Source organism: Cebidichthys violaceus, unplaced genomic scaffold (genome assembly GCF_023349555.1).
Source record: "Cebidichthys violaceus isolate CVI_PGR_0920_01 unplaced genomic scaffold, fCebVio1.0.p SCAF_6, whole genome shotgun sequence".
In the NCBI taxonomy this organism is placed as follows: Eukaryota; Metazoa; Chordata; class Actinopteri; order Perciformes; family Stichaeidae; genus Cebidichthys; species Cebidichthys violaceus.
Window position 1 is genome coordinate 16,567,697 of NW_027176816.1, and position 14,033 is coordinate 16,581,729.

The window sequence follows — 14,033 nt, forward strand, 5'->3', positions numbered from 1 at the left end:
CTCTCTCATTGTGGATTTTTTTCGTGAATATTTAACGACACGAGGCCTGCGTAAGTAGGTTAGTAACAATCCACCCTGATATCTGAAGCAGATATTCCGTCAAAAGGAACTAATGGGGCAGTGTTATCTCTCAATGTGAGTGGGTGTTTAAAACTCCGACGCAAACCTCACGGATGGCGCCAAAAATATGCAAAATCCCCCGAATGCCTGCTGGGAGATTAATGTCCTTGCTTTGTTGTCTCTGCTAATGCCTTCTGCTGGCTGGTGGCCAAGTGGATCAGGTGCATAAAAGATGCTGTTGTTTGGCTTTCATTTGACTGTGTTTCTCAGTTTCCCATTAACGAAGTGGAGTGAAGCACTATAGGTAGAAAACATTTCAGTCGTTCAGATCAGGCAGTCCCAAATACTGGGTCGGGACCCACAGGTGGGTTGTAGGAGATTTTATAAATTTGCAGAAAGTCTTTTATTGAACAGTCATATCTGCAATACGCCATTGAGCAACGAGCCATGAGAGAGCCTGAATGTTCATAATGTTCTGAGAATTGTAGCTACCTATATATACCAGAAAAGGTAAAGCCAATATGGAAGTGCCTTAAACTTGCATTGTCTCTATTAACCAGCAGGGGGCGACTCCTCTGGTTGCAAAAAGAAGTCTGATTGTATAGAAGTCTATGAGAAAATGACTCTACTTCTCTCTTGATTTATTACCTCAGTAAACATTGTAAACATGAGTTTATGGTCTCAATCTCTAGTTTCAAGTCTTCTTCAATACAGCATGATGTTCATTTAGTAAATTATGGTCCATTTAGAGTCAAATAGACCATAAAGCAGAGTATGCTTTAGGGCGGGGCTACCTTGTCATTGGCAGGTCTCTACCAGAGCCGTATACGGTGTCTCTACGTCACTCCACCGCAGTCCAAATATGGTCACTTCTGTTCACTGGTTGCAAAAAGAAATAAATGGCGACAGCCAAAATGCCGATAATCAAGGCTTCAAAACAATAGTCCACAAACAACGAGGACTACGTCCACTTCTTATGTACAGTCGATGCTTACATTTTTTTTATCTAATATAAAAGGCTGTCATTTTGCTTAACTGTTGAGAGGAAATGAAAAAAAAGAAAATACCCTGTTATTTCCGCCAAAATGCATTTATTTGGTCTCATTTACAAAGTATTTAACATGTTTATACGTCTTCAATAACACATGCACAAAATTGTGATTCATTAAACGTACATATCTCTTCTAAACGGCTTTATTTATTCAAGATAATATAAGGTAATGTGGAAATGGCGCATGAAATGATGCATGATAACCACTGCTCCACCTGGCTTGATCTTAACTAAGCTGCTGGAAATATCAAAGTGTGGGTTTGGGAAACACTAGTTTAGAGTATTAAGCAGGACTCCAGTTCTCATTTAAAGCTTCTTTAAATAAGTGAAATGTTGCATTCAATAAAAACCACATCATTTCCCCTGACTCCGCAATTCCCTTCAGCTCCACAGACCTTTTATTGCAGCAGAAGTTCATGATTTTGGGAAATTTGCTCATTCCATTGTCTTGTTGAGCGTTAAATAAAAATATTTGATACCACTCTCTTTTCGTCCACCAATTATATATATAATATATATATATATTGTTTCTGGCTTGTTTGTCTTGAACTTTTGTTCCTTTAATAAAAGACATGACCTTTTGCTGCTGGATCTCTTATGTTGTAAAAAGTTATTTAAAAAATTCAGTCATCACCACTATTGTTTCCCAAAAGTCCCAGGTCCCAAATACTGCTGTTTTTCAAAAGGACAGAGGCTGCAGTGTTTGGACGTTGCTGTCATGGCTACTGCTGTGCTCCACAGAGAATAATATGCCTCCAAGTCCTGAATCTGTAGTCCTAATCCAAACCGTTTACAGACAGAACAAAGCTTTGCCTTTATTCAAACTCCAAAACAGGGGTATTATATATCCCCTTGCTCCTCTCTGTTCCGAGCTAAAAATGGTTTGCTTCAGTATGTACATGATGGTGGCCAGCTCGTAACTGAATGGCTTTAAGTCACGTCTCTGCTTATTCACAGATCCCAGTGATGGGGAGAGACCGAGCGATGAGGCATACATGTATTGTCAAACACTGGACTGCCTGCTCACATTGAGATAATCAGTCATGGGGAGTTTCAAGGGAATTAAGGGAAATGATAAAAAGTACAATATGTAAGATGCAATGTCATCCAACTATGCTGTTAGCATAATTGTAGCTGCCCTGGTGGCAGAGCATAGCACCCTTTTAGTGGATGTTTTATCCAATCTACCAGCTCACGTTACAGTGAGTGAATAGCGTTATAGCGAGAATGTGCAGCTGCATTTGTCATCCAGTGTCAAATTGTTAACAAATGCCGCCAAATCTATGTTTGTCATTTGAATGTATTCAATTAAAAGTTCAAATTTTTAGGATGTGCATTTATTTATTAAGTACGGCTTCCAGTATTTATGCTAAGCTAAGCTAACTGGTTGCCAGCAGTAGCTTCATATTTAGTATACAGCAATCTGTTCTTATTCGCAACTCGTCACATAAGGCCGTTTGGTCATCTGGACCACTTGTCATCACATTTTTAATGGACTGGGTAGCCCTACGCATCAAACTATGACGCTCCGCTGCGGTGCCTCGTGCGACGGTATCGAACCCCAAAAGCTGTGACAAAGTGTCGGTAGAAAATGCTCGGCTGTACTGCACTGCCTATTACATCTCGAGGGAAACGTACTTTCTCCCAAATTACGTTTGTTTTTGAAATTCTTAATCAAAGTCTGCAGATGTTCGCATAGGAAGGATGTTGGAATTAATGGGTGCCTCAACACAGGACTTTCACCCAGGAGACCATCGATCATGTCCTGTGTGAAACCAAAAGTCAATGTTGACTATATTTTGGATTTACTTCCGTAATGTAAATAACTTAACGAAACAAACTTATTTAGGTCAAAACATAATGTTTTGCTAACCAATTAGTAATGTTGCCTCAAAATAAACAAGCAGTTGTGTATTGTTTGTTTTGTTTCTATATACAATGTTAAAACGTGTTTAAATCTGCGGCCGTAGAATGCAGTTTAGTTGTATGGGAATGTCATTTTCTAGATCGTTTGTCATATAGACACAAGAGTGTCATCCATGTGCTCGTCTCTGCAAAAAAGCAAATTTGTGTATTTATAAATCTTAAAAAAAAAAGAATTGACTCAGAGAGAGACATCACACGGATTTACACAGCATGTGATTGTGCCGTCTTCGGTTTATAACTCTGTCACCTCTCAGCTGTGACAGCATAACAACAACAAAAAGCTGTTTTATAAAGCAGCTCTGTAGTGACGTAAGTGGAAAAACAGAAAGGCTACATCGTTGTTATTGGTGCCGCCGCTGCTACTTTTATTGGGCCTTTTAAAATTCGACACGATTACGACTCCTTGATTATTTACTCTGCATTAATTTGCAGCGCGCACAGTCTATACTCTCGTAACTGATCGTTTAGCCTTACACTTGTTTCCAGTTAATGTTTGAGGAAATCACTTTGGACTTTTGACAACAACTAGCCTTAATTTGAAACAATGACTTCAAGCAATTTCCTAGACAAATGTTGTGCACAATCCTACAGTAGCCAGCCCAAAGCCATTAAGCGACCCGCTTAAAATTTCAAGTGTGCCTCCTTTTTCTTCCCCTTTTTTTTCATTTCAGTGTGCCCAAAGTTTCCCTGAGCTCAGCCTCTCTGACCTATTACCCAAAGTCCTACAAAACCGTGTTTGTTCAAGTCCCTTTAAACCACGTTTTTGCCAGATGTTGTTCCTTGCTCCTTTCCACATACTCGTAAAAAAATAAAAATAAAAAATGTGTGTGTGAACTCTGCAATGACATCAGAACTTGCTTGTTGTTGTGCAGAGCTGCAGGAGAGTGATGTGCTAGTGAGTTTATGGAAACAGATTCACAGAAGCGGTTCAGTCTTTCTGCCGTGTCATTCCACCATGTTTGAGAGTTTCTACAATGAGCTCCTTCACTTCCTGAGCTGCTTCTCCGTCTCTCTGAGCGAAGCCTCCTTGACTCCTGGCCGCTCCGAAAGCACCTTTTTTATCAACATGTTTACATCCAGGCAGAGCTACTCCTCTTTTAGTCATAAAAGGCGGTCACATTCGGACCCGGCACAGACTGTTCCTTTGTGCAACCGCAGTGATCTGTTTGGTCACTTTTCTCTCCCCTTCGCTCGTGTCTACATACTGAAATCATAATAAACAGCCTATTTTATGTTTCCCTGCGCAGGGACTGATTTTAATCACATGCACATATAAATACTGAATCACATTTTCCAAATTAAACATAAGTTGTTACATTGGTTTCCTACCCTCTGGACAGCCATGGTGTTTCTCTGCACTCCGCAAAAAGTGTCAATCCATCACTGTCAGTTTTGCCAATGTCAATACTGTAGTTACCATGTAGTTATCACAGTAGTGTGAGTATGGACATTATGACAACTGTTAAAAACCCAAGATAGAAACATACAGGGGACAGTGATGAATCCATGAGTTCTGTAAATCAGGCAAACGTTATGGATAGTTGTGTGCATTCAAGTGCTTTAATCTGTTAACTGAATCAACTCATTTTCATGGGAGGAGGCTCATCACCCTGTGCAGTGTTACAGAAGGCATCACGCAATATCAAAACACAACATATTAGTCAAAACAGGGTTTATAGTTCAAACGTCTACATTCTTCTTATTGGACATTCATAAAAACATCAACCTACAATATAGATTTATTATTAGAGACAGAAATGTAAAAGGCGTTTGTAGCTCTACTCTAAGCAAACGAGGCAGAAAACATTTTCCATTGTGTACTTTGCTGTATATACAATGAAAATAATCATTTCTTAAACACAGTGGGCTGAATATACATATATTAAGACAAAGATAAGAGACAGACAAAAATGCTCTTGTTGTACAAAAATCAGAATACTTTTTGATATCGTCCGTGTCTTGCAGAGACCTTCTATGTCTATTTCTTTATGACCCCGGGAACATTCCATATCATTGCAGAATATCAAAAATACATGTTTCTCGATGGGGAAATTCACAAGTTCCGCTTACTGAATATACCACGGTTTCTGCAAGACGTAACGCTAGTTAGTTAAACAGCCCAGTCGCCGAGAAGAAAAATGTTACAATTGAACGTTTTTGCAAACCAGGGATATGTTAAATGTTGATGTTTTTGCATTCAGGCAGCAGAAGATGTAAATAACCCAGCGACCGTTATTTTGAAAGTTGCGTATAAAGAAAGTCCAGTAAAGGCAGGCTGAAGTTACGCTCATTACGTAATGCTACGTAAGGAAGTCGGCTAAGGGTTATTCATTCATGGTAGTCAAAGTTGTTAAGATTATTACGTAATGATGTGCAAAAAAGTCTGCTATGTGTGGTTGATATTTATGGGCAGTTATTACGCTTCTTACGTAAAGTTACGTAAGAAAGACGGATTAGGGCGGTTTTTATTTTTTCCACGGTAGTTAACCCTGGAAAATTGCATAGCCACACTAGAATGAGTATTTTTCTGCAACTACAAGCTGTATTTTAACAATTTTGGTGTTATAATAAAGGGAACACTTGTGAGATTTGTCCAGGTGTGTAATTATCAGTATATATGTTACTGGTTAACAGTAAATTAGGATGGCACATAGCACAAATTTAAAATAAAATTTTTCGTCTAAAAAAAAAAAAAGCACTTTCAGGATATGTATTTTTAGGAATGATGTAGCTTCAAGGTTTAAACTCTCCCAGATCATAGCACAATATATGAACAGTATCTGGGCACATTTTTACTTTGATAAAGTGAAGCACACAAAAGTTAGAGAGGTTTTAGTACAGAGAGGTCAGGGGCGCCCGGTGAGCACATGGACGGCGAAACTGAACGGACATATTTCTCCTTTTGCTGCAAAACATCAAAAAGTATATATAAGATATTGAGTTTGGTATTGCTGGTGTCTGATGGCTCAAACTCGGCGATGCTGTGTCGTAGCGGAATATGAGTCATATCCCTGTAAATTTTGGATGAACGTGTGAGGAAGGTTAAAGTTGTTAAGCTTGTTACGTGACGATATGCAAGTAAGTGGTTGTTCTTTATTCATGGTTATTACTCTTCTTACGTAGCATTATGTAAGACAGACAGATTAGGGCGGTTGTTATTTATTCATTAGAGTTACAATTGTTGAGTTTGATACGTGATATTGTGAAAGAAGGTCCTCTAAGGGCTGTTGTATTTATAAACGGTAGTTACAGTTGTCACGCTTCTTACAGACCTTAACGTGAGAAAGTTTGCTGAGGACGTTTGTATTTATTCATGGTAGTTACGGTTTATACGCTACATTTGATAAGTTATTATTTGAACTCAAACCATGATCTTTTTTTTAACAATAACCAAGTAGTTTTGTTGACTAAACAATAATAACTAATTATTTCACAACGTTAACCACGTTTCATTGTGCGTTTCAGCAAGCATGATACGAGGCTGATATGAAACGTATTTTGGGATCAATTACATCAACATTCAACGTAGCCTGTGGCACAAACAGTACAGTGGCAACATTTTCTTCTGGGTTGCTCTGAAATCTACAAATGAAAATGTACATTCACACAAGAAGAATGCATATTACTTCGAGATATACCTCTCTTTTTTCTTTTCTTTTTTGACAATCAAGTTGCAATGACAACAACTACTTGAACACTGGAAGGCATTTATTCCTCGACATGCAACGCCTTGACGATTAAACTTTGTACAAGTTTATAAAAAACCAAAACACTAACACAACACATTAAACTGCATAAACAACCCTCTTAGCCGCCGCCGCCATCATCATCATCATCATCATCCTCACACTGACAATAACTAGACGTCCTCAAAAAGGGACCCGTTACATTTCACATGAGAACACACACGTGTGTTGGAGCTTGCAGTTCATGTGTTTGTACTGTGCTGAGTTAGTATAGGAATGTACAGTAGTCATGCATAATAAAAGGTACCCTGCTATACAAACGGTGAACACTGGGTGGCAGACTTTGTCCACTTTGCACACGGCTCCGGTCTGCCTGGGAATAAAATGTCATGGCAGGGGGAGAGGGTGAGAGGGAGGGACATGCATAGGGAGAACATCACACTGGGGGTCGGCTATATTGCTTTTTGGAGAATGTGCATTTATCCTTCTTTTGAGGTTTCTTTCCCAAAAACATATGCATACACAACAACTCACAGTACAGACTTCCTCACTGTTACCATCTCCAACTGCCACCGCCTGTTTCTCCCATTTGTCTTTCCCCGCTGGCATCATCAAACCAATCCTCTCCTCCTCCCTTCTTCCTCGTCCATATACGTCTCTTTCGTCCTCATGCTCATGGCCTTTGTCAATTCTATTTCTTTCCGTTTCTCCCTCTCTAAACCTTTCCTTCCCTTCACTCCCACCTTCTTCTTTTCTTCCTTCCCCCTCCTCCTCTCTGCGGGGCAGCCGGAGGGACTGGCATTTCTCTAACAGCAGGAGGGGGAATCTGCACCCGGCCTCGGCCCACGCTGAGCAAAGGGAGGATGGGTGTGGCGTGGCAGACACAGGTGTGTGTGTGTGTGTGTGTGTGGTGTGTGTGTGTGTGTGTGTGTGTGAGTGTGTGTGTGTGTGTGTGTGTGTGTGCGTGAAGGTCTGTCACTGGCAATAATGAACATGTGACCGGAACCCCCACACTACACCCGCCAACACCTCTGTATGACGCCCCACATCTGAAAGTCTCTCCTCTTGTCACTAAATCATCTGGCTGAATGAAACCAGGGGGTTTTCAAAGTCGGATGCTGTGGGTTCCTCCAACCGAATCAAGACAACTGCAACGCCCCCAAAATATTAATTGATCTTGTCGCTCCTGTTAATATTCTTTGTCTGACTGTCATTTTGGGGATAAACAGGCTCTAATGTTTGGAATAAAGCAGTTCCTATAATTTGGGGGCTGTAAACAAGATTGTCATGGAGTCAGTTACAACTTTTCTTTGCCTGTACGACAAGTTGACAACATTCGCCGAATAAATCAGCAGCTCCTGTTCGTACTCATGGATGTACAGACAACTATCAGACAACTAAGTAACAAGGACTCTAAAAGTATGTACGTCATGTCTGCGTGTTTAGATTTGAGTGACTCCGAGAGTGGAGCGTGTTGTTGGATGCAAATTGCAGCAATCGTGCGTTAAAAGAGCCTTAGTTGCCTTCATGAGCTGCGAGTCACAGCCACTATAGCGGATCAAACTGGTGACTGTGAGGAGAAGCAGACCAAGTCAACGGGCCCAACTGCAATAACTTTGCTTTTAGAACGCCGACATCCACCAATGCCTCGTGTCTCTCCCCCCTTTAACTCCCCCGTGGGAGGCACACCTCACAGTTTGAAAACCCTTTTGGACTGAACTAATTGTTTGTCAGCCTCTATTTCAGTTTTAAAGAGATTTGGCACAGCTCAATCACAACGACGATGGTAAAATAACACACCTGTCCTCATGGCGACAAAGTACCTCAAACAGATTACAGTCAAAGCACGGCCAAAAATCCCCCCCCCCACCCCACCCCACCCTGGATCACCCGATACAAGCTGGCGTATATTGCCAATCAACAGCTCTGCTTTCATTTGGGGACTGGCTTGAATTGAATTTAGTGTCTCGCACTTCCTGGGACTGCTGCCAGATGTGGCTAAAGTAAACACTTTGCTGACGACAAATGTGAAAACTTTTTGTGCACAAACGTGTCCGGTGAGGGGGAATTAACAGACAAATTCTCTCGCCGCTCTCTCATGCTATGCTATATATATATATATATATATATATATATATATACACACACACATATATATATATATATATATATATATATATGTGTGTGTATATATATATATATATATATATATATACACACACACATATATATATATATATATATATATATATATACACGTATATATATATATATATGTATATATATACGTGTATATATATATATATACATATATATATATATATATATACATATATATATATACATATATATATATATATATATATACATATATATATATATATATATATACATATATATATATATATATATATGTATATATATATATAAAAAACGGTGTGAGTTAGAGAAGAAAAGATCAGTCACGGATGAGCGCCCGCTGTCTTGCTGTGATGTGCCAGTTTGGCTTCACCGGCGACAAGACAAGAAGAGGTCAAGTCGCCGGGTCGATCCTTCTGCTCCTGTTTCAAAGTGACAAATGGCTGCATGGGAGGTGAGCGGAGACAGAGTGAGTCGGTGATGGGGAGGCAGAGACGGGCATTGGGGGGTCCGGGGTCAGATGTGTCGGTGCAGCTCCGGTAGCGGTGAGGAGGAGAGAGCCGGTCGCGGTTCGACTCCCCGGCTCTTCATGAAAGACAGCAGCTGGTCGGGGATCTCGGCGAGGACGTCCTTAGCCAGCCGGGCCATGCTGAGGACCTGGTTGCCGGATCTGTCAATGTAGTCTCTGAACGGGACAAACTGGAAGCGGGGGTGAACAATAGTTTAGATGTTTTCATAGCATTTGTAGCCTAAAAACAAAACTAACATTTTGTTAGTGAAGTAAAGAAACAAGTTAACATTCCCCTCTCTAGAATGGACTAACATTACAGCAGGTAAAAATACCCACTGTGGTAAACCAGGGGGAAAAGCTGAGCAGACACTGCACAGGGGACGGATCCCCAAGCTCAGGTTGGGGGAGGTGATAGAGGGACTAGTCTACTATCCAGTGCAGGTGCTGCAGCCACTAGACACGTGGCATTGGTCACATGCAGCCCATCAGGTAATTAGAGTGAGCATATGTTCACAGGGCTGGGAAGCAGACAGACTGGGCAGAAGACTACGAGGATCTCCTGAACCACTTGAGAGGAGCTGCATCAGACGGGAGGTAATCAAGCAGACTCCTCTCTCTCCTCTGCTCTACCACACAGGACAGAGGAACTGCCTTGGACTGGGAGAAGACTGAAGGCCAAAGACCCCGACCGGGAGGAACCCTTTGTTAAGTTTGACCCCCATCCCCCTTTACCCCAACCTGTTTATTAAAGGACACTTTTTGTTACGTGGTTACTGTCTCTGAGTCTCCTGTTTTATTCTGAATCTTGCCTCCATGTCCCCTGGGTTGCCGCACCACAAAGACATTTTAAAGAGGGAAGTGCACTTCTTAAAGTTTCAGGCAGGTCATGGGGATTTAAAGCCTCCTACAGAAATGTGCTCCTCCTCAGCATACGCACTTCTCAAGGGAATTAAATATTCAGAGTGGAGTAGAAAGTAACTGTCCTTGCATCCATGCACGAAGCTGTATATCAAACCATCCCTCGTGCACCCTGTCCATTACGCAGCTGTGAGGATATAAATCTGTGTAAATTTAGATATGGATACTGCAATTGCAATCAGGACATATTTGAAAAGTAATAACATACTGTATGTATTTTGCCATTGCAATAACTTATAATTAACACACCTCTGCACTCCGCAAGTCTCCACCTCCCCAAACTGCTCGCAGGTAAATAAAGTGTACATTCAAAGCTTTCCAGCGGGTACTATTCATAGGTACTTTAGGCCATAAAATAGGATATTCATGTTTTGCAGTAAATAGCTACTGCCACTTTGCTAGAACTACATTTGTGTAATCTTATATAATCGCATGGCTCCCCTTAACATCTAGACAGTATACATTTATCATTGTGACTGCTTGTTTTTCATTGTACCCTATGCTCTGCTAGCTGACTGGCTAGTACCATACAAAAATTCAAAAGGTGCATTGTTATCAGAGGCCATTGTATTAAGCTTCCTATTTGTGTTTTCCTATTGGGCTTTCTGAAATTACTATTTACTGTTGCCAGTTCTGGATTTTATCAGTCCCTGACGGGGTTACTGCACTCTTTAGAAAACTCACTGCAAAACAATTTCACGAATGAGCTGCTCTCTCTTGCCGACTTTGAAAATAACAATGGACGAGGAAGTGGCTTTTTGGGCAAACTCGTTAAGGAAATGTCTTACCAGTTTTAGATACTGATAAGTCAAATGTTCAATATAATAAAGCAGGTCTTTACAACGCTCTAGAGTTATTTGTAATGTTTGGATCACACGAGTTGGATCACAGTCCTACGCAGCCATCACGGCAATCTACTGTTAGTCGCTGTCCATTTACAGGGGTTGCTGAATATGGAGGCTGCATTACGCGTGGGCTTGTGCTGCCGGAGAGAAATGTAGGATTAAATGGGATAAATGGGATCCTTGGACAAGTGGACTTTTCAGTTGTGCGGGCAAGTGAAACCAGAATCATTGTATTGTGCCCTTGAGCAAGACACAGAGCTTGTTCAGTGGCCCACCATAGACGGGTATTGTGATGTATATTGTATGAGGCAGTCCCCAGTGTGTGTTTGAGTGTGTGTTGTGAATTTAAGCAGTCCTCCTCCTGGAAAAACTCCCACATGCAGCTGCTGTTGACAGAAACAAGCTCAAGTTTAACCTTAACGTTAAACAGTATTATGGTGAGTACCTGTACAATGTCTCTCTCGGCAAGACGTCCCCTGGAGGACACCCTCACTTCATCTCCATCCAGCTCTTCCATAGCTTAAAAAAAAAAGGAGAGAAAGCAACAGACAGAGCGTGACTCAATATTGGAACCACAGCGAGAGAATTTAGAGGAAGTACAGGATGTTCTGTTTTATTTTCATAATGTAATTTGCTGATGTGGAGCACAGCATGCGGAGTAAGAACAGGTATTCAGAGGAGAATGGTTAGAACGAGAATACTATTTCATAAGCAAAAATGAAGCACAATTACACTTCAGGGCAGAGAATGAAAATAATTCCGGCACTCATGGAGAAAGCTCTGCAGGCTTTCAGACAGCCATTTTCAACTGTGGCCAAAGGCAGGAAGAGTTGGCGCTCTGATGGAGATGTCATTCTGAGAGGACTTCAAAAAGAGCACCTGCAACAGTATACATCCTGCAACTGGAGTCACCCTGGCAGAGAAAACTAACAGCCTGCGTGGAAAGGTGAGTACAAGGAAAGGTCAAATTAGCAAACAAGGTACTCACAGAATCAGAAAACACACCAAACTTTAAAACTAGCTTGAATTTCAACCTCTGTGTGAAATTGAAATGCCGGTTTAGTTTTAACTCTAAATGCAGATTGAACTTAAATCTGTCGCACCAAAACTTCAACCTGCAGTATGATGCAGTATTAACTTCAATCTTAGGCAGAGTTTTATGATGCTGCTGAATTTCTCATCAAACTGTTACGGAGCCACCTAGCTAGATGGCTAATAAGCCAAGCTAAGCAGCAGCTGGAACGATTCGTTGCGCTGAGTGAAAGTGACTGATTCATGTCAGATTGAAATGATGTGTCGCAAGCATATCAGAGTTTCTATTGGTCCACAGCTAGCATGGGTGGAGGTAATGGACTCAATATGGTTGTTTTGTGGCTCTGTAGATATGCTCTTTTTAATGATGCAGCACAATTTTATGATTTATAGCAAATTATTTCACCGACCCCTTTGGGGTCCCCAGACACCACTTAGAGAAACACAGTGTTATGGTACACAGACCATCCACAAGTTTATGCCCCCCTTTTATAACCTACTTACCTGCTCCTGACAGCACACAAATCTAAATTTGGGTGAGCAAGTATCTCCATATTGATTAAACTCTATTTTATTTTACTTTGATTCACTAATCAGAGGTTATTTTTGTTAAATTGTGAGACGGAGCTCTCTAAATTAAGATTTACTAAACTCTAATGAGAATGAATCTTAGATTAAATGAATCCTAGCCTAAAGAGATTAAACACACTCACGATCAGAAATGGAGGACACAGACGGAAGACAGAGCAAATAACAAATAGAGGCAATACGGTGTGGACACACACACACACACACACACACACACACACACACACACACACACTCCGAGGTGTTATTAAGTCAGTTTGACCTTGCTTTCACCACCAATCCCACCATTCGATCGCTTAAACAAGTAGAATGCAAAGAGCCAATGATGGGACATTAAGTCGTCACAGCCTGCTGAGCAGCAACAGACTGCACTCGCACTCAAGTAGTTCCCACTGAAAAAGTCATTGATCTGTGGACTGTAAAACTCTCCCAGGAGGTGGAGGAGCCTACTGGACTGGTGTATATGAAGAACCAAGTATGATACAGCTGCCAAAGTGGTTTCCTGTTTGCTCAAAGGAGTCCCATTGGGTCAGGTAAAAGCCGAGGTCAAAGTCGAACGCTGCACATTTGCGTCTCCTTCATCACCTTAAGATTTCAGACATATTCGGTGTAAGCCGCTGCCTTGTGGGGCCGGAAATTCAATTCTGCTAAGCTACGTTTCTCAGATACAGCAGAGATTTTGATCGCCAGTGGTGGCACAGTGCAGAGTAGGTCACCATATTGTATATGGAATAAAAAAAGAGGAAGGGTGCATGTGATGCATATTAGTGAGGACCATTTAAATGTGAACAGGAAACCCACTGTTATTGCTGCCTGTCTTGGGCACTACAAGACTACAATAGTAGACAAATACAAAGAAGTTAAACACATTATTCAGGCTGAAAGTAACACAGTTGAAACTGCCAAATGCAGGAAGGATAGCTGACAAAAACTAGATATAAAAACTAATTATAAGTGGTAAGAAGGTTTCCTTCCATAACTCATTATCACCACAGCAAACATAAAAGTAGGCCAACAAATATTTTCTAATCCACCAATTTATTGTATTTATTGTATATTGTTTTAAGGATAACAACTACAATGATTAGGCGGTATTTCTTGTAAAAAGTGAGGTTTTCATGTCTTTATTATTAGGCAGGTCTAGGTGCTTTATAAATAGTGTGAATGTGTTGAGACACTCAATCCATGTAGAAATACACATAAGTATTCAGAAACTGTGCCTTTAAATTAGCCCTCAGGATATCTGTAATGTCACAAATTTACAAGACCACCTTGCA

General features: G+C 40.9%; 1 protein-coding gene across 1 annotated transcript in view; it reads right to left on the reverse strand.

Annotated features, from left to right (window-relative positions):
- Positions 1 to 9,164: 9,164 nt before the first annotated feature.
- Positions 9,165 to 14,033, reverse strand: part of LOC137889175 (copine-9-like) — a 74,533-nt gene continuing 69,664 nt past the window's right edge. The window contains exons 19-20 of the mRNA XM_068732865.1: positions 11,582 to 11,655; positions 9,165 to 9,561 (exon numbers count right to left, since the gene is read on the reverse strand). Of these exons, the coding sequence (XP_068588966.1) occupies positions 9,379 to 9,561; positions 11,582 to 11,655 (257 nt within the window). The 3' untranslated portion in view covers positions 9,165 to 9,378. The remainder of the gene's footprint in view (positions 9,562 to 11,581; positions 11,656 to 14,033) is intronic.